Source organism: Enhydra lutris, unplaced genomic scaffold (genome assembly GCF_002288905.1).
Source record: "Enhydra lutris kenyoni isolate GAN:26980312 unplaced genomic scaffold, ASM228890v2 scaffoldscaffold14, whole genome shotgun sequence".
Taxonomy (NCBI): Eukaryota; Metazoa; Chordata; class Mammalia; order Carnivora; family Mustelidae; genus Enhydra; species Enhydra lutris.
The window spans coordinates 35,782,962-35,802,362 of NW_019154098.1; the positions used below are offsets into that span (position 1 = coordinate 35,782,962).

At 37.3% G+C, this 19,401-nt stretch overlaps 1 protein-coding gene across 1 annotated transcript in view; it reads left to right on the plus strand.

The window, feature by feature from the left end:
* Window positions 1-11,302, plus strand: part of LOC111146806 (ubiquitin protein ligase E3 component n-recognin 5) — a 137,208-nt gene extending 125,906 nt beyond the window's left edge. The window contains exons 53-59 of the mRNA XM_022502493.1: window positions 1,466-1,641; window positions 1,857-1,941; window positions 3,222-3,377; window positions 4,018-4,131; window positions 5,655-5,799; window positions 7,245-7,330; window positions 10,677-11,302. Coding sequence (XP_022358201.1) covers window positions 1,466-1,641; window positions 1,857-1,941; window positions 3,222-3,377; window positions 4,018-4,131; window positions 5,655-5,799; window positions 7,245-7,330; window positions 10,677-10,889 — 975 coding nt within the window. The 3' untranslated portion in view covers window positions 10,890-11,302. The remainder of the gene's footprint in view (window positions 1-1,465; window positions 1,642-1,856; window positions 1,942-3,221; window positions 3,378-4,017; window positions 4,132-5,654; window positions 5,800-7,244; window positions 7,331-10,676) is intronic.
* Window positions 11,303-19,401: the final 8,099 nt, after the last annotated feature.

Genomic DNA, 19,401 nt, shown 5'->3' on the forward strand with positions numbered 1-19,401 from the left:
GCACAGATGGTGACACTTCCAATCTGAATCTAACCAGAGTGACTGCCTGCTAAACCCCAAAACATCAACATTCTCCCTATCATTTTAACAAGACCCAGAGTTCACAACTTAATATTCAAAAGGCCAGGATACACTCCAGAATTACTCAATATACAAAGAACCAGACAAGACCCACCAGTTCTCCTGGGAAAAGAACCAGTAGATGCTAATTTTAAGATGACCTACTTGTTGGAATTATCAAAGACTTTATCTCATATTCTAGGAGATGGGGGTATCTTTATCTGATAGAATATGAGATAAAGTTAAGCACTAGTGAACTGAATGAAAGAGGTTCATAGCAGAGAAATAGAAACTGTAAAAGAGAACCAAGGGAAAAGCTTAGAATTAGAAGTACAACATCTAGGGATGCCTGGGTGGCTCAGCTTTTGGCTTAGGTCATGGTCCCAGAGTCCTGGGATCAACTCCTGCACTGGGCTCCCTGCTCAGCGGGGAGCCTGCTTCCCCTGCTGCACGCGCGCTCTCTCTCAAATAAGTAAATAAAATCTTTAAGAAAAATGTTTAAAAAGTACAACTTTTCTAAAAGAAAAAAATTCAGTAGATAGGTCAATAGTTCAATGAAGAGGATAGGAAAGTGTCAGTTTGAAGACAGAAATTATCTAAAGAACAGAGAGAAGATTTTGAACAAGGGAACAATTTCAGGAATCTGTGGGACCATAATGAAAGATCAGACACCCGTGTCGTTGAAAGCGCTTGGACGAAGAGGAGAGACTACTGCAGGAGAATATTTGAAGAAATAGCAGCCGCGAGAACTTCCCACATTTGGTACCAAGATTTATAGATTCAAGGTGGTCAATGAACCCTAAATAGGAAAACTATGTCTATATGTATTATAATTGAACTGCTGTAAAACTAAGCAAAGAACAGTGCTTTACATATAGAGAAAGTGTGATTTGAAAGGCAGTGGATTTCTCATCAGAAAGGTATGAGCCAAAAGACAATGGTTCATCATTCTTATATCCAGCAAAAGTACCTTTAAGGAATTAAGGTGAAAGAAGCTACCAGTTTCATTAGTGATTTTAAATGGACAGAGAATTTAAAGATTTAATAGGCATGAGCTTTATATAAGTACCACAGTTCTGAAAAGATGAATTAAAAAATTTACATTTAAATGTAAACATTGCTTTACCTACCTGACTGCCCTTTGAGTGATTTGTTTTTAAAATCAGCCTTGGGGTGTGCCTGGTGACTCGGTTGGTAAAGTGTCCAACTCTTGATTTTGGCTCAGGTCATGGTCTCGGGTCCTGAGGTTGAGCCCTGCATCAGGCTTCACACTCAGTGCAAACTCTGCTTGTCCCTGTCTCTCCCTACCCCCCTTGCATGCACGTGAGCTCTCTCTCAAATAAATAAAAGCTTAAAAAAAAAAAAAACAAAAAACTTGGGACTTAACCTGATACTCTATTATTAGGAAAACCGAAAGCGTCATGGCTCTAGTCGAAGTGTTGTAGATATGGATTTAGATGATACAGACGATGGTGACGATAATGCCCCTTTGTTTTACCAACCTGGAAAAAGAGGATTTTATACTCCAAGGCCTGGCAAAAACACAGAAGCAAGGTTGAATTGTTTCAGAAACATTGGCAGGTAAAATAACGCTAATCTTAAATTTTTTAACAATTTCAGTTTGAGATTTTCTAAAACAATCGTTTTTAAAATGTGTATATGTTCTTCATACTGATTAGAAATGAGGCTGTAGAATTCTCAAAATACTGTGTGTATATTATATATGTATGTGTGGGGTTATATGTGTTTTAGAATTATTTTCAAATTTAAATATATTTCCCTGTTTTTATTTTTAGGATTCTTGGACTATGTCTGTTACAGAATGAACTATGTCCTATTACATTGAATAGACATGTAATTAAAGTGTTGCTTGGTAGGAAAGTAAGTGATTTTAATGAACCTAACTGCTTTTACAATTGCAAAAATTTCCTTTTATAGCCATTATAAAGCATTTTCAAACATTTAATGACATGGGAAAAAAAAAACCTCAATACATGCAGGAATGGGTGACACTGGTGGGTTTGGGGGTGTCTGACAGACCTGGATCTTGATGCAGACAAATCCCCTCACACCTATGGCACATTTTCCCATTTGCAAAATGGTAAAACTGTAGTGCCTGGTAAGTGCTCAATAGATTTTAACTATTATTATTTGTTCAAATAGGTGGTAGAAGTAGAAGTAGTATTTTATTGAAAAGAGTGTTGTTGGCTTCAAAAATATATGTAAGATGTGCAGGAGGGAGAGGGGACAAAAGAATGTGAGAAAATACAGCATAGCATGCTTGATATTTATCTCTGAGTGGTAGAATTAGCATAATTTCTTTATTGCTTCGAAGTCTGACTGCCTGCACATTCTTTTTATATGGGGAGGGGGGAGACCACATCCTTTAAAATTTATGTATAATACTAATTATGCAACTTCTGATTTAAAACACAACTGCCAGTGTTCCTAAAGGTATTCAAAAGAAATTACTTGACACAGAACAATGAAATATTGTAGTCTTTGCCAGCAATTTATATCATGCGAATGATACGAATTAACATTGTTCAAACCCACAGATGAATAGTTTTCTATTCATATCATATAAATGTGTGTGTACATTTGTATGCATGTACACATGTAATGATGTAAACTCTGACCCTATTGAATTCTTAAAGTATTCCAGCAAAAATGTTCTTGTGCAAAGAAGAACTGGATTTAAAGCTCAGCCACAGCTCAGAAATGTTGATGCATTGAGCCTTTTTAACACGGTTTGGGGAGAAGATGGAATCAAATAGACTTAAGTTTAACCCAATGATAGGACCTTCAATAAGTTACTGAATTCCTTTGAGCATCAGATTCATCATCTAGAATAATCTATATTTTTTTATTATAATCAAGACTAAATTGGATGTATATACTAAGGACCCGCTGCTCAGCATAATCACTGTTTAATAAAAAGTGCAGGTTTTTGCAAATTATTTTGGAACTTAAATTCCTCCACTATTGGCTTTAAATTTTTTTCAAAATATAGCTTACTGTATTTTGAAAGTTAATTATCAGAGTCAAAGATTAACATTTTACCTCTTCAATTATATTTAGTGGAATATTCTTTATATCTTCAAATTAAATAAAATTCAGTAAAGATATTTCATAATTGTTTCATATGATTACTTTCTTAGGTCAATTGGCATGATTTTGCTTTTTTTGATCCTGTGATGTATGAGAGTTTACGGCAACTTATCCTCGCTTCTCAGAGTTCAGATGCTGATGCTGTTTTCTCTGCAATGGATTTGGCATTTGCAATTGACTTGTGTAAAGAAGAGGGTGGAGGACAGGTAAAGCAAATAGATAATTTTCTGATTCTGGCAAGATAATTTGGTTAGTTTGTTTTGCTTCTATAGAAACAATTTAGATGGGGACAGAAGAAGAGACACACAAAAACATACAGAGAAAAACCACAGTAAATATTTGGATAGGTACCCAGAGATGGAGAGTTAATGAGACAGACTGAAAGGTAGAAGAGTTTTTTGTACTTATTTTTTTTTTTTTTTTTTGCATCTCTTAGATACTTGTCAGATACAGAATTATCTTACTTTTTTTAACTTTTTTTTTTTTTTTTTTTTTTTTTAAGTTTTAGAGACATTGGAGGGTAGGGAGAGGGAGAGAAACTCTTAAATAGACTCTGCGCACTAAGTGTACAGCCAGACACAGGGCTCGATCTGACTACCCTGAGATCACTTTTATCTTTTTTTTTTAAAGATTTTATTTATCTATTTGACAGAGATCACAAGTAGGCAGAGAGGCAGGCAGAGAGAGGAGGAAGCAGGCTTCCCACTGAGCAGAGAGCCCGATGCGGAGCTCGATCCCAGGACCCTGGGATCATGACCTGAGCCAAAGGCAGAGGCTTTAACCCACTGAGCCACCCAGGCGCCCCCTGAGATCACTTTTAAATAGCAATGCTAAATTTTTTTACAGGTTGAACTTATTCCTAATGGTGTAAATATACCAGTGACTCCCCAGAATGTGTATGAGTATGTGCGGAAATATGCAGAACATAGAATGTTGGTAGTTGCAGAACAGCCATTACACGTGAGTACTTTCTAGAAAGTGTTCTTTGATCTGATGAGGCTCTTTATGTCTTCATGTGTGGTAAACTAGTTCAGAGTATATTCAGCTTGCCTACCAAAGGTTAAAACTTTTTAAACCAAATTAATTTATGTACAATGTAAATTATACCTGACTCCAGACCAAGCACTCTTTTTTTCAGTAAAACTATTTGGAAAAACCATGTAATCATCCGAAAGTCAATTTGGTGAGTAAAGTTCAGAAAGGATTCTTGTGGAACTGAAATGACTACTGCTTTGGGGTCCTGTGACCACCCACGTCTAGGTGACCAACTAGAAGGATTCCAAGGCAATTATAGTCATGGCTTATTATAGCAAAAAGACTCAGCAAAGGAAAAAGTACATGAGACCAAGTCTGGAGGAATGTAGGTGCAGCCTTCTGAAGTTCTCTCAGGCTGTGGGCTGTCACAAAGAACATACTTTTTTCCTTTAGCAGTGAATTATAGAAATACATGTACAGTGTTTGTGCTTAGAGAAGCCTGCTTAAGAGTTGCAGCCTAGGTTTTTCTTTTTCTTTTTTTTTTTTCCCCCGGAGGCCAGTCCTGTAAGCATTTTCTTCCTATGCATCCAGCCACGATTACTGAAATTCAGACTCTTAGAGGAAATTCATCATAAATCACACTGTTCGCACAAATAGTCTAGGCAAGCTAATGCAGCAGGGTTCACTGCTCCACACACTCAGAATAGCTGTATCAGTAAAGCCAAGTTTCCAGATGCCAGCCAAGGATCCTAGTGAGGGCTTCTAAAGGGCAGCATCAGGCCTGCTGTGTTTGTCAAAAAGATTTTGTTTGTTTGTTAAAAAGAGAGAGTATGCAGAGGGTAGAGCAAGAAGTCCATTGGCAGGGACTCCAACCCAGGACCCTGGGATCATGACCTAAGCCAAAGGCAAATACTCAACCGACTGAGCCACCCAGGTGTCCCTTGTCAAGTGTTCTAATTCCTGTGCTGTGGATAATTGTGCAGGTTCTGAAGTCATACTGTCAGGATTCAAGTCATAGCTATAATACTCTTTAACGTTATATGACATTAGCAAACTGCTTAAGTGCTTTGTGCCTTGGTTCCCTTCTTTGCAAAATGAGGACAGAAGTAAATGCATTAATAATGTAAGGTGCTTAGAACAGTTCTTGGCACATTGTAATTTCTCAGTAAGGTTCTAGATTTCAGGGATGTGACAGGATAGCATGTCTGACACATTGAAGATATTTTTACTTAATGACTAGCCTCTTATTAACATAATTAAATTATGGTCAGTTAAATCCTGTAAAACAATACTATTTCACTTTCGAACCTGTAGCCTGTTCATGCTCCCCCCCCCCCGCCTCTTTTGAATCTATTAAATTCAAAATACAGAATTTAATTTTTCTTTCTGGCTTAAAATGAGAACTAGTATTCTTAGTCTAAAATTAGATATTGGGATTTAACAGTAATGCTACATGGAAAATAAAGTACCGAGACTAATAAAAAGGTAATTTTTAAAATATTCTATAGGCAATGAGGAAAGGTCTACTGGATGTGCTTCCAAAAAATTCATTAGAGGATTTAACAGCAGAAGATTTTAGGCTTTTGGTAAATGGCTGTGGTGAAGTTAATGTGCAGATGTTGATCAGTTTCACCTCTTTCAATGATGAATCAGGTATGAAATTTTTTGAATGTTTAAGGAATAAAATAGATGTATTTATGGGGCTTAGAAATGCTATGTTACTCAGATGTTTAAAAGTTTTTTGGCTACATTTTTAAGATACATTTGGACTAGCCTTAGCAGGTTAGTTAGGTTATTCTTAATTCTTTTACTTTTTCTAGGTTTTAAAGAATATATGGTTTAGTATAAATACAAGTAAAAATTCTTTGTGGTGAGCAACTACATAAAAGAATTTTTATGTAGTAAGAAAAAATAACCCATGTGACAATTCTATTGGCGTTTCCCAATTAATTTCTCTTAGACTTTCTAATTAAAGAATTTGACTGTATGGTGTTTGCTTTGTAGAACCGGCCCCAAAGCTCACTTACAAAGATGTAACAACACACAAACACACGGAGAATCTAGAGAGAATAACAACAGGTAGTGATAATCCTCCTAGAATAACATTTATCTTTAGGGCCTGATTTGTTGCATCTCTGTTTTCAAAGTCTTAAGAATAGAATTTTAGCTGTGACTGTACAATAAAACACTGGAAGCTACAAGAAAGTCCTTATGAGAGGATTCCAGGTATAGGTCATAATTACTGTGTACATGAAGGTACCAGTTTTTCCCCTTTTACATTTTTCAGAGTTATTTGGATAAATTCTCTTGTTTTTTCTTTGTGCTCGGCAACATATAGATTCATTATATAATAGTTTTTGTGCTACTGTTGTGTTTTTTTTAAGATTTTATTTATTTATTTGACAGAGATCACAAGTAGGCAGAGAGAGAGAGAGAGGAGGAAGCAGGCTTCCTGCTGAGCAGAGAGCCCGATGTGTGGGGCTCGATCCCAGGACCCTGGGATCATGACCTGAGCCAAAGGCAGAGGCTGTAACCCAATGAGCCTCCCAGGCGCCCCTGTGCTACTTTATTTAATACAGTTTTCAGTACTTGTAAGATAAGAATTTGTCTCATTTACAAACCAAAAACCTAAGAGGGGAAAATAAATATCTAAAGCCCCTCTAAATTTGATCCTCAGATAAGCAGCATCAGCATCATCTAGAAGATTTTTAGGAATGCAGAATCTCCATTCCTTTCCTTTCTCCCCATAGACGTAGTAGATGAGCATCTGCATTTTAGAAAGATCCCCCAAGTGATTTGTAAACTCACTAAAATTTTGAAGCCCTGATTTTAGTTCATGAGAAGAATCATGAATTACAGATGGGATTAAAGCTATGTGATTATCATTTTTGAGGCTGGTAGTCCATTTTTCTTGGTCATCTTAAGTCAGGATTGACTAATGAATAGGTTTTACATTATGCAAATGGTCCTAATTCTCTCTATTAGGAATTAGACCTCTGATCCTAGATAACATTTCAATTTTAAGCTATTTTTATAAGAAGCAGTATTTTAAAATAACAATGGACACAGTATACTGGATTTATACTCTTCGTTCTTAGGAGAAAATGCTGAGAAGCTCTTGCAATTCAAGCGTTGGTTCTGGTCAATAGTAGAGAAGATGAGCATGACCGAACGACAAGATCTTGTAAGTCAAAAATTTCACGAAGTTTGTAGAAGAAATTTTATAATGCTGTGTATGATAGCCTTTTAAGTTTGCAAACAGTGGTTGATCATTTTAATTTTTTTTGGCTAAGGAAATCAGAAATATAAGGCAGTTTTAGTTTTTCTACTCTAGAACTGAAAACCTGAAGTATTAATAAAGCCTGTAAACAGAGTAAAACGCATTTAGCTATTGCTATACTGTCTTTAGTCCTGGAAGATAATACCAGTTAATTGTTGAGACAGGTTTCATTTTTCCCTGTAATGCTTATATATGCTGGCTGCACCTTTCATATATCCTTAATCCTTTTGGCCAGTGGCAAGTCTTTGCAAAATTTTTGAATAGTATCTTGATTGTTTTGTGTGTACTAGGAATAGCATAGCTTGTTATATGTGGGTATTACATCTATGATTTCAATCTTATCTACTAATTAGAATCATAAACTAGATAATATAAACTTTAGTCACTGTGAAAAGTTTACCAGGTCAGTGGAATCTATATCCAGCCTTGAGTATAAAACTAAATCAACCTGTCCATTAGTCTTGAAAGGCATTCTTAACCTGGAAAATCCTAGATATCCTTTCTACTCCTATTCCTTAATGGTTCCCTGAAAAATTTTTCCTGTCAAAGCAGCCTTAGTTCTCAGTAACTAAAACCAGACTACTTGTGGAATACATAAAAATGATCCAATTTCTAGAAATATCCTCCAGTTTTATTTGAGAGGGAAAATAGTTCTGTGGGAAAACATGAAACTTGGGAGTTTCCCCTTTACCTTTAATCGAGTTACTAACTTATTTTTGGGAGGGGGGATTCTGCATTTAGGACTCTCTAATTTTTACATGGTCCCAGGAGCCTTCCAGTATTTCTGTTCTGTAGGGAGACAGTTCTATTGCTAATCCTTATCAGTTGGTTCTATTCTTGGTTTTAGCCACTGTGGTAATTTCCACTGAGGTCATTCCGTAGGTAGATTCCATATACTTGGTTCCATGCAGCTTTGAACCTGAAGTCTCTGCCAGTGCTAATACTGTATCTATCCTTTTTGGTTTCATTGTTAGGGTTCTACCACCTGTGGTCAGTTTTTGATTCAGGTACCTTGTTTCTTTAAGAAAGGGGCCATATCGGTTCTGTAAGACGTACCAAAAACAAATGATTGGCTATAAATTTGAAGGTTTTAATGGACTGTTTTTAATCCCCTAGTTGTAATGTTCTGTTTTTAAACCAGTAAATTCTCAGTTCTATCAATCAAGTTAAATTTCACTGCAGTTTCTGCCTTCTACTGGAAGATAAATTTGCTATTCAGTTTTTGAAATGAAAGAAAGAAGATTTCCCTTTGGAAAGGGCCTCAGAATTTCCTATGGACAGCTTTAATTTGTGAAAGTCACTTCTCTATTTGTAGGGCTTAAGTAGTATATCAGGGGGTCTTTTCCCTCTCCTCTTTTGCGAAGAGTGCTTCACAGTTGTTGGTTTTATCCTGATGTGTCTGAGGAGAAGAGCTGAAGGACGTAAGAGACTATTCAGAGCATACTGAAAATTATAGGGTATTTGGGGCTTCTGGGTAAGACTACATAAGTTTATTCCCCTCCTAGTTACAGTTTACTAGTAAAAGTTCTGAAAAGTCTTATACTATATTTCTCTTCTTCCAACTTTTGGGATGTCCAGCAGTGGTAGTTATATCTACCCTGGCTAACCATACTCCTCTTTGGAGAAACACTTTGTTTGTTCTTTATGTGTAAAATGAGTGGATTGGACCAGCTTTATCTTTAGAGCATCTTTTTTTTTTTTTTTTTTTTAAGATATTTATTTATTTGACAGAGACTACAAGTAGGCAGAGAGGTAGTCAGAGAGAGGAGGAAGCAGGCTCCCTGCTGAGCAGAGAGCCCGATGTGGGGCTCGATCCCAGGATGCTGGGATCATGACCTGAGCCGAAGGCAGAGGCTTTAACCCACTGAGCCACCCAGGCGCCCCTCTTTAGAGCATCTTTTATAAAATTCTTTGAAGAGACACTTAGCAGGGATTCTTTTTCTGCTTCCTCCTATGGAAGTTAGAGATTTTGCATAAAACAATTCTTCAGGAAAGCAGATTACAGTCAACCCTTGAACGATGTGAGGGTTAAGGGCACCAGCTTACTATGTAGTTGCATATCTGAACTTTACTAATAGCCTGCTATTGACCAGAAGCCTACCAGTAACAAGAGTCCATTACACATATTTTATATATGTATTATTTCTAACTGTATTCTTAAAGTACACTAAAAGTTAAGAAAACCATAAGGAAAATATATTTATAGTACTGTATGTGGTGATTTATTAAAAAAATTTTGCATGTGGGGCACCTGTATGCAACTCCTGATCTTGGGATTGTGACTTTGAGCCCCACATTGGGTGTAGAGATTACTTTAAAAAAAAAAAAATCCACATGTAAGTGGACTCATGTAGTTCTAACCCATGTTGTTCAAGGGTCAACTGTACTTCATTTAGGTTTTCTAGTCACTTTGGGATATTGGCTATATTTGTATTTTTAGTTGTGCATTTTGGAATGCATTAGATTTAAAAAGCCTTACCTTTAAGAAATAGGAACTGGGCAATGTAAGAATGTAATGTGTGTATGTATGTATAGATCAGTGAGGAATGATAAAAAGTACAGAAGTTAACATTTATCTTATTTACATGATGTCACACAAAATAGATGTGTAGTAAAACTCATTGTTAATAGGCTTATTGCTTGGATTTTATGTATAGTAGATACTCCCCAACACTTTAATAAAATTATTCCTGAATCACAATATAGCACTGAAAATATGCTGGTAGATAAAATGCAAAACAACTTTTTTGATAATCTGTGTGAATTTTATTTTTTTTAAAAGATTTTTATTAGAGAGAGAGATCACAAGTAGGCAGAGAGAGAGGGGGAAGCAGGCTCCCCGCTGAGCAGAGAGCCCGATGTGGGGCTTGATCCCAGGACCCTGAGACCATGACCTGAGCTAAAGGCAGAGGCTTAACCCACTGAGCCACCCAGGTGGCCCAATAATCTGTTTGAATTTTAAACCTTTTTTAGAGATTTTGTGCCCTGTTTCCCCTAAAAGATACTTTAAAAGCCACTAGAAAGGCCCAAGAGAAACTGAGGCCCTTGAAACAGTCACTTTTCTATATACCTGACACTTTTTACTTTTCTGACCCTGAACCTTTTCAGTCTGAGAAATAAATTTAAAACCCAGTACAAACTAATATCCCTCTTTAGGTTTTAACATAAGAATGGGGCTCTCTGTATATATTACCAGAATAAATGTTAATCTGTTAAAAGCCAAAATTGTAATTATCATATTCCTGTTTAGGTTTACTTTTGGACCTCTAGCCCATCATTACCAGCCAGTGAAGAAGGATTCCAGCCTATGCCCTCAATCACAATAAGACCACCAGATGACCAACATCTTCCTACTGCAAACACTTGTATTTCTCGACTTTACGTCCCACTCTATTCCTCTAAACAGATTCTCAAACAGAAGTTACTACTCGCCATTAAGACCAAGAATTTTGGTTTTGTGTAGAGTATAAAAAGTGTGTATTGCTGTGTAATATTACTAGCTAATTTTGTAGATTTTTTTCCATTTGTCTATAAAAGTTTATGGAAGTTAATGCTGTCACACCCCCCCTGGTGGTACCTTAAAGAGATTAAATGCAAACATTCCTTGCTGAGTTTGTAGCTTAAAAGGCCTGAGGAGCACTAGCAACATTTGACTAATGGTTTGCTAGTCGACAACTTCTGGGTCTAACCCCAGCCAAAGATGACAGCAGAACAACATAATTTACACTGTGATTTATCTTTTTGCTGAGGGGAAAAATGTAAAATGTTCTGAAAATTCACTGCTGCCTTTGTGGAAAGTGTTTCAGCAAAGGTTCTTGTATAGAGGGAATAGGGAATTTCAAAATAAAAAATTAAGTATGTTCTGTGTTTTCATTTTAACTTTTTTTATGGTGTTTAATTTGTGGTTGGCTGCAATTGTGTATCATGTATATGGAACTTGTAAAAAGTTCTGGACATTCAGATCTTAGAGATGAAATCACTTTTACCTATGAAAACCACTTATTGCGGTTTATTTTAGCTGCATTGAGCTCTAGGATATTAAATGATATCACTAATATTTTGCATGTAATTTGTTCATTTGAGTAAGGGCACTTTTTTGTACATATGATGGGGCCAATGCACAGTACTTTATCACAATCAGTTTTTTTTTCTTTGTATCCCTATTTCAATGAGCAGTCAGTCAGGAGGTTACTGCACTTCAGTTCTAATTAGACATTTGTACTAAGGTATTTCAGTTATGTAAACTCAGCCTGGGCACTTTCTGATAACTGTAAAATGTTTTATAAGATCATGATTATTGAAGATACATTTTGGAAAATTTTAAATGTTCGTGAGCAGCTTAACTACTTTTGTATCTAGCCTTTTTTAAGTATCTTGTTACATTTACTTTTTTAAATAAAGAAATTACAGAAGAAATGTCAAGTAATATTGAAGAAACAATAGTTTTTATTTATGTAGTTGTACATTTTTAAACTAAGGGTAATACACCAACATGGTTATGTGCATAAAAATTTTGATTTAAAGAACTGAAAAGTTTATATACACATGGACTATAAGAAAGAGAAGAAAATTAGTCCACATTTTACAGTTAGCAGAGAATCCTGAATGGCACTGGCCAGGCCACCTTTTCTTTTTACAAATGAGGGACGTGAAGTGTGACCCTTACTTGGCATAGGAAGTTAATTCACTTATACTTAGTAACTAAGTGACAGGTTCTTTTTTGATGACCCATTAATTATGTAGCCTAGGACCAATATCTAAATTTTGTGGTTTTAGTAGCTTTATTCAATGGCATAAGGAACACGGTTTTCTCACTAAGTCTTCAAAAAGTGACAGACTAGTCACTTTACATATTGAAAATGAGAAAAATTCTCTGAAATCTCTACCTTTCAATTCCTTTAAGAGGACTCCTGGCCTTTGGGATGTTTTTCATATTCAAAGGCGCTATGCTTTTATTATATAACTTCCTGCAGAAGACTGAACCATGTGATATTCTCAGCCCTGCTGACACAATAAATATTAAAAACTAAAATGATAGTAGTGAAACTCATTGTATTACTTAAAAGTTACACAACATGCTGTATTAGATTTGTGTAAATTAACCAAAGGTTATTTTACAAAGTGAAACATTGGTTTTTATGTCTAAATGCTATTTCTGAATAAATGAAATAGTAATTAGATTAAGAGCTAATTATCATCAATGTGTCTGAAAGAAAATTTATATATCACCTTAACTTCTGTATGCACATGATGGGATTGATAAAATATTAAATGAAAACAAACTAGATATGATTAGGACATTTGAAACCCTAATTGTGAACTTATTTTTAATAGTTATTGAAAGAATGAAAATATTTAAAATAATGCACAATGTCTTAAGTCTTCCTAAATCAAGATTTTGGTTAAAATGCTTTTAGGACTATTTAAAAAAAAGTTAGTTTTTTTTTTTTTTTTTTTTTTTTTTTTTAAGTAAAGCATAAAATGGTTCTAAATGGAAAATAAAGTCATGTAAAATAAAGTTCTCTTTTGGTCTTGTTTAGTGATTAAATCTAATAGAATTGAAAACAAATTTAGGAAGAGAAGACCAAGAATGAACTTTACTGAGGGGTTTTCAAAGTTTTGCTACTTTTACCCTTTCCCCCCACCTAAACCACCTGAGTATCTTGACTATATAGTATAATAGCTTATGGAGACAGACTTGAGGTTTTTAATAGTATGTATCACCATTTAGTATTTGCCCCTGAACATTTCTCTTCTAAAGATGATTGTTTCTGCCTGTTTAAAGGTAGCCAGTGATTTCCAGGTCTGACCTCAAGACAGATCTTTCCCTGAGGTAGTAGTTCTCATTGCTACTCTATGCATAAGATTCCCGGGTAGAGCTTTTTAGTACAGATTTCCTAATTTTTGCCCATTTCAATCACATTCTGATTCAGTAAGTCTTCAGTGGAGTACAGAAATCTTTATTCTTAAAACAGCATCCTAGGTGATTCTGAAACAATGCCCAAAGAACATTCTTTTTCACTAATGTAAATCCCCTTGTTGTCCTTAGAGCCAAATTTTCCTACTCATAGCTTATGGAAAAATATTTCTGTCAGTCATTTCATCCAGGATTAGGTTCTTCTCCTAATAAAGGACTTGCTAGAAGTATCTTTAATAGACTGAATGAAAATATTTTCAGTGTTTACATTAATCTAAGCAGGTAGGCATGGACAGAGATTAATTCTTCTCTAAACATCATTTGACTAATGGAGAGATGTATTTAAAATGTGACTTGTTTATTCAACTCAAGATACTTGATAAGCAAATTATCTTGTTACCTCTCTTCAAATTAAAAAAGAAAATTACTGCATTGCCATGACTGTGCAACATGAAGTTTCTATTTTATTCAGTACTTACTGTGTGCCAGGCACTTTTGTCAAGTGCTTTACATATAGTATCTCCTTTTATCCTAGGAGATGGGGGCCTTGCCATCCTCAGACAGGAAACTAGACACAGTTTAAACAACTTGCCCTAGATCACACAGTTAATAAGTGCTTAAGTGAGATAGGATACTAGGTATTCTGGAGCTTGCATCCCTAAACACTGGGCTATACTATTTTGTGGAAGGTATGATTATAAGCAAAGCAAGTGAGTTGGTCAGTAAGGTTTCTGATACCCAGTGTGTGTGTGTGTGTGTGTGTGTGTGTGTACGGGATTTCATCCATACCACCAGGCATTGGGCTATTTTGTGGAAGGTATGCTTATAAGTAAGTGAGTTGATCATTAACGGTTCTGATACACAGTGTGTATGTAAGGGATTTCCTCCATTCCATCAAGCAGTGCACCAGTACTAGTACAATTTAACTCATTCTGACACTATCTACCTGGAATAGCATCTGATTCTACAGGTCAAGGGCTCAGTACCACAAGACTGCCCCTCACTTAAGTTGTGGATTGCAAGCCCAGGTTGTTACTAGTACTTCTGACCAGCTGTAAACCTCTCCTTGGGTTTGAATGATTTGCTAGAGTGGCTCACCAAATTCAGAGGAACATTTTGCTTACTAGATCACTGGTTTATTATAAAAGGATATAACTCAGGAACAATCAGATCAAAGATAAGCATAGGACAAAACATGATTAAAGGGTGTGGAGCTCCCATGCCCTCTAAGCATGCAACTTCCTGCATTTCTTTATGTTCACCAATCTGGAAGCTCTCTGAATCCTGTCCTTTTTTTTACGGAGCCTTCATTACAAAGATTAAATCATTAGCTGTTGATTGATTCAACCTCCCACCACCTTTCCCCTTTCTGGAAGCAGGTGTGTGCACATGCATGGTGCATGTGGACCTGAAAGTTCAAACCCTGTAATTACATGTAATTACACCCCCCCCCCCCCCCCCCCCCCCCGCCCCTGGCAGCCAGCTTCCATGTTTAGGTGTGGTCCAGAAGTTACCTCATTAATATAACAAAAGATTACCACTCTCATCACTTAAATTCTAAGGGTTTTCAGAATTACTTGCCAGAAAGGAGGACAAAGACCAAATACATATTTCTTACTATAAATCACAATACCACATTTCCACTCCTGGGTCTTCAAACATGGATACTTTTATAGCAAATCAATCAAAAAGTTCAGAAGATACTAGCATATTACTAGAGTCCCAGTCATTAATAACTCCAGTCCATCATCCTATCATGAAAAATGTATCCCAGGGCGAGACCATTCAGGTTTACAAGCTTCTGTTGTATCTTGTCAGGTTCCAAAAGTAGAAGTGGTGTCAAATATATGCCTTCACCATTTCATGCAGCTGGCATCATGATCTCTTACTCTGAGCTGCTTTCTAGGTGTGAATGTAATACTAGATTTCCCTCATTATATAACCCATTTATTCATTCTTTTACTCCTACCTACTGTTTTTCCTTCTCTCCATTTATAACCAAACCTTTCCATCTTTGGAAGGGACATTAGGTTTGGCCACTGTGCTTCTCTAGATTGCAGGCATCAGTACTAGTCTAGCAAGTCCCTCCCCCTCAAGTCCACTTCTGTTCAGATAAAGTAAGGTTACACAGGTGTAAAACTGATGGACTGTTTTTATTATTTTTTTTTAGTTTCTTGCTTAAGAATCACCCCCGCTACCAGCCCTTGTAGTTGCAATAGCCCGATCTATGACCAGTGCATCAAAGTAGGAGGAAAAAACAAAAATGGAAGTGATATGGGGAAGAAAGAATATTCACACCTTTCCCTGGCCTCTCTTCCTCAGACTCAATAAAAAATAACAGAAATCTACCTAGTTCCTTACCCCCACTCATGCTTAAAGAAGAATTTTTAAAAATCATGGAAACAAAACACAACTGTTCAAAATCTTTGGTACACAGCAAGGTGGGACCCACCTTTTATTACTTTGGGAAAGGACCCAAAGTAATAAAATCATGAATGAAAGAGGAGAGATCACAACCAACACCAAAGAAATACAAACAATTATAAGAACATATTATTAGCAACTATACACCAGCAAATTTGACAATTTGGAAGAAATGGATGCATTCCTGGAGACATAAAAACTACCAAAATTGAACCAGGAAGAAATAGAAAACCCAAACAGACCCATAACCAGGAGATTGAAGCAGTCATCAAAAATCTCCCAACTGGGACGCCTGGGTGGCTCAGTTGGTTAAGCAGCTGCCTTCAGCTCAGGTCATGATCCCAGCGTCCTGGGATCGAGTCCCATATTGGGCTCCTTGCTTGGCAGGGAGCCTGCTTCTCCCTCTGCCTCTGCCTGCCACTCTGTCTACCTGTGCTCACTCTCGCTCCTCTCTCTCTGACAAATAAATAAATAAAATCTTAAAAAAAAAAAACAAAAAACAAAACAAAAAAATCTCCCAACCACCAAGAGCCCCGGGCCAGAAGGCTTCCAAGGGAAATACCAAGCCTTTCTTGGTATGACAATAAACCTTCAGGCACTTGAACCCTGGATACACATCTCATCTGGATATCTGGTCGTGTGCAAAAGCTGGAGACCTCCAAATCAAGTTGACTAGGAAGAGAAGTAGCTGACAGGGAGGTAGACTGCTTCTTCCTATGACACCAGATGAAGATTTCATACTTTTTTTTTGATCAAGAGTTGGATGCTTAAGCAACTGAGCCACCCAGGCACCCCAAGACTTCATACTTCAACTAAACATATGTTCCTTCCTTTACTCTGGTACTGACCTGAAAAGATAACACTATCATCTATATTTCCCAGGCCACTGCTAAGGGGAGTAACCTCTGGAATTCAGAACTTTTTTTTTTTTTTTTTAAGATTTATTTATTTGTCAGAGAGAGCAAGTGCGCACACAGGCAGCGGAAGTGGCAGACAGAGGGAGAAGTAGGCTCCCTGCTGAGCAAGGAGCCTGATGCAGAACTCACCCCAGGATCACAACCTGAGCTGAAGGCAGATGCTTAACCCACTGAGCAACCCAGGCATCCCTAGAACAACTTTTTATTTCAAGTTAGGAGAAAACCTAACTGATCCCTGGTTTGAATGGGAAATGTAACAATCCTTGTGAATGAATCCATTAACAGTGCCACCTTAGTGGAAGTGGCTTGCCCAACAAGATTTATCTTTGTAGTGGTTATCGTTCTCCTTGGGTCTGTGAACGTCTTGATGGCTGTTGCATAACAAGGCAATGCCTCTTAGGTTATTCAATTATGCCCTGAACTGTTACACCTCATTTGTCAACTCCCCTGAATTTACACCTTCAAATTAGAAAGGAACTACCAGGTTAGCTGGGAAGATGGCAGAATAGGAATATAAGCTTACCTCCTCCCACAGATAGAACTAGGTAACACCCATATCAGCATAAGTAACCCAGGAAACAATGCAAAAATTGGCAGAACAAACTCCACAACTAAAAGGCAGGGAAGAGGCCATATTGAAGAAGATAGGAAGGGTGAAGATGCAGTCTGGGAACAAAGTGGATCATGGCTATCTACAGCAGGGAGGGGGCTGGTGGCACAGAGAAGGGCAGAAAACAGACTTCAACAATGGGGAGCCCACAGAGGGGAAGGATGACTCTCTGTAAAATTTACCTTTGAAAGTGAGTTTCATGCTTTTTCAAAAATGAGTGGGGGGGGTGCTTGGGAGAGCCTGGAAGGCATTAGGAAGCCAATCCCTTCCCTTACAAATAGCCCATGCAGATACAAAGTAGATCCAGCAGTGTGGAAAACACCAGGGGCAGATGGGAGGGAGAATGATTTGCTCATCTCAGAGTATGGCTAGAGAGAGATCATGGAGAACCCCTCCGGGAAGAAAAAAGTTGGCAGGTGCCACTTCCCTTCCCCATCACCCAGCATAAACATGCAGGCAGAAAACCAGTGCAGCGCCGACACTGGTTACCTAACTTGCCTGCACCGAGCCCTATCTTCCTGTGCTTCCTTGGAATCGCTCTTCCCAGTCATATTTGCCTGAGTCCCAGCACTGTGGACGCCTCTTCAGAAGCCCAGTGCAAACCCTGCCAGCACCACATCTGCAATCTGACAGATTTGAGGGACCTCACTTCCAGCAATGGTGGGGACAGGTCTCATTTTGCAAGCAGACCACCACGCACCTGCTGCCTGCAATAGGCAAAGAAAACCTCTGTAGATAACTAAAGAAAAAAAGACGCCAAGACTCCACAGCAGAGTGCCTACAACACATAAGAGACACCCACTAAAGTGCCAGGCCCTGGGGAATGGGCTGGTGCACTGAAGGGCACTACCTGTAGTGCCCTTCATCATAAAGCTATTATTGTTAAGAGCAAGAGAAGAAGCTGACTTTCCTAACACACAGAAAGAGATGCAGAAAGCCAGGCAAAATGAGACAGATAAACATCTCTCAAATGAAAGAACAGGATCAAATCACAGTAAGAGACCAAAGTGAAATAGATATAAGTAATATCCCAGATAGAGAATTTAAAGTAATGATCATAAAGATACTCACTGGACTGTACAAAAGAGTGGAGGACATCAATGCAACCCTTAACTTGATCAGAGATCAAGAATACAATAAATGAAATTAAAAATACACTTGATGGAATGAAAAGCAGGACAGAAGAAGCAAAGAAACAAACTAATGACATGGAAAATAGAGTAATGGAAAGTAACGAAACAGAGCAAAGAAGAGGAAAGATAATTATGCAAGTTGAGAATAGTCTTAGGGAATTCAGAGACTCCATCAAGCATAGTAACATCTGCATTGCAGGGATCTCAACAGAGGAAGACAGGGATAAAGGGGCAGAAAAATTTATTTGAAAAAATAATAGCCAAAAACTTCCCTAATCTGGGGAAGGAAAGAGATCCAGATCCAGGAGGCAAAGAAATCCCCCCAAAGGTGCTCCAAACCAAGACAAAGAGTAATTAAAATAGCAAAAAGTAGCAACAAAAAGTTTTTAAAGCACCAAGAAACAGACAACAGTTACATACCAGGGAAACCCCACTTGACCATCAGTGTATTTTTCAGCAAAAACTATACGCCAGAAAGGGTGGCATGATATACTGAGAGTGTTGAAAGGGAAAAACCTGCAGCCAAGAAAAGTTTCATTCAGAATAGAGAAATGAGTTTCTCAGACTAAAACTAAAGGAGTTCATGACCACTAAACCAGCCCTGCAAGAAATATTAAAGGGGACTCTGAGTGGAATGGAAAGACCATAAATGAAAATATGAAATGCAGAAAACATAAAAGCAGTAAAAGTGAATATTTCTGTGAAAAAAAATCAGTAAAGGAACTCAGAAAATAAAAGGATGTAAAATATGATAACATATACCTAAAACATGGGAGGGTAAAGAGTAAAGAATGGATTCAAACTTAAGTCACCATTAAGTTAATATGGACTGCTATATGCAGCAGGTGTTATATACAAACCTAATGGTAACCACAAATCAAAAACCAGTAATAGTCACACAAAGAATAAAGTGAAGGGGATCCAAGTGTATCACTAATGAAAGCCAACAAACCAATAAAAGTGAGCAAGAAAGG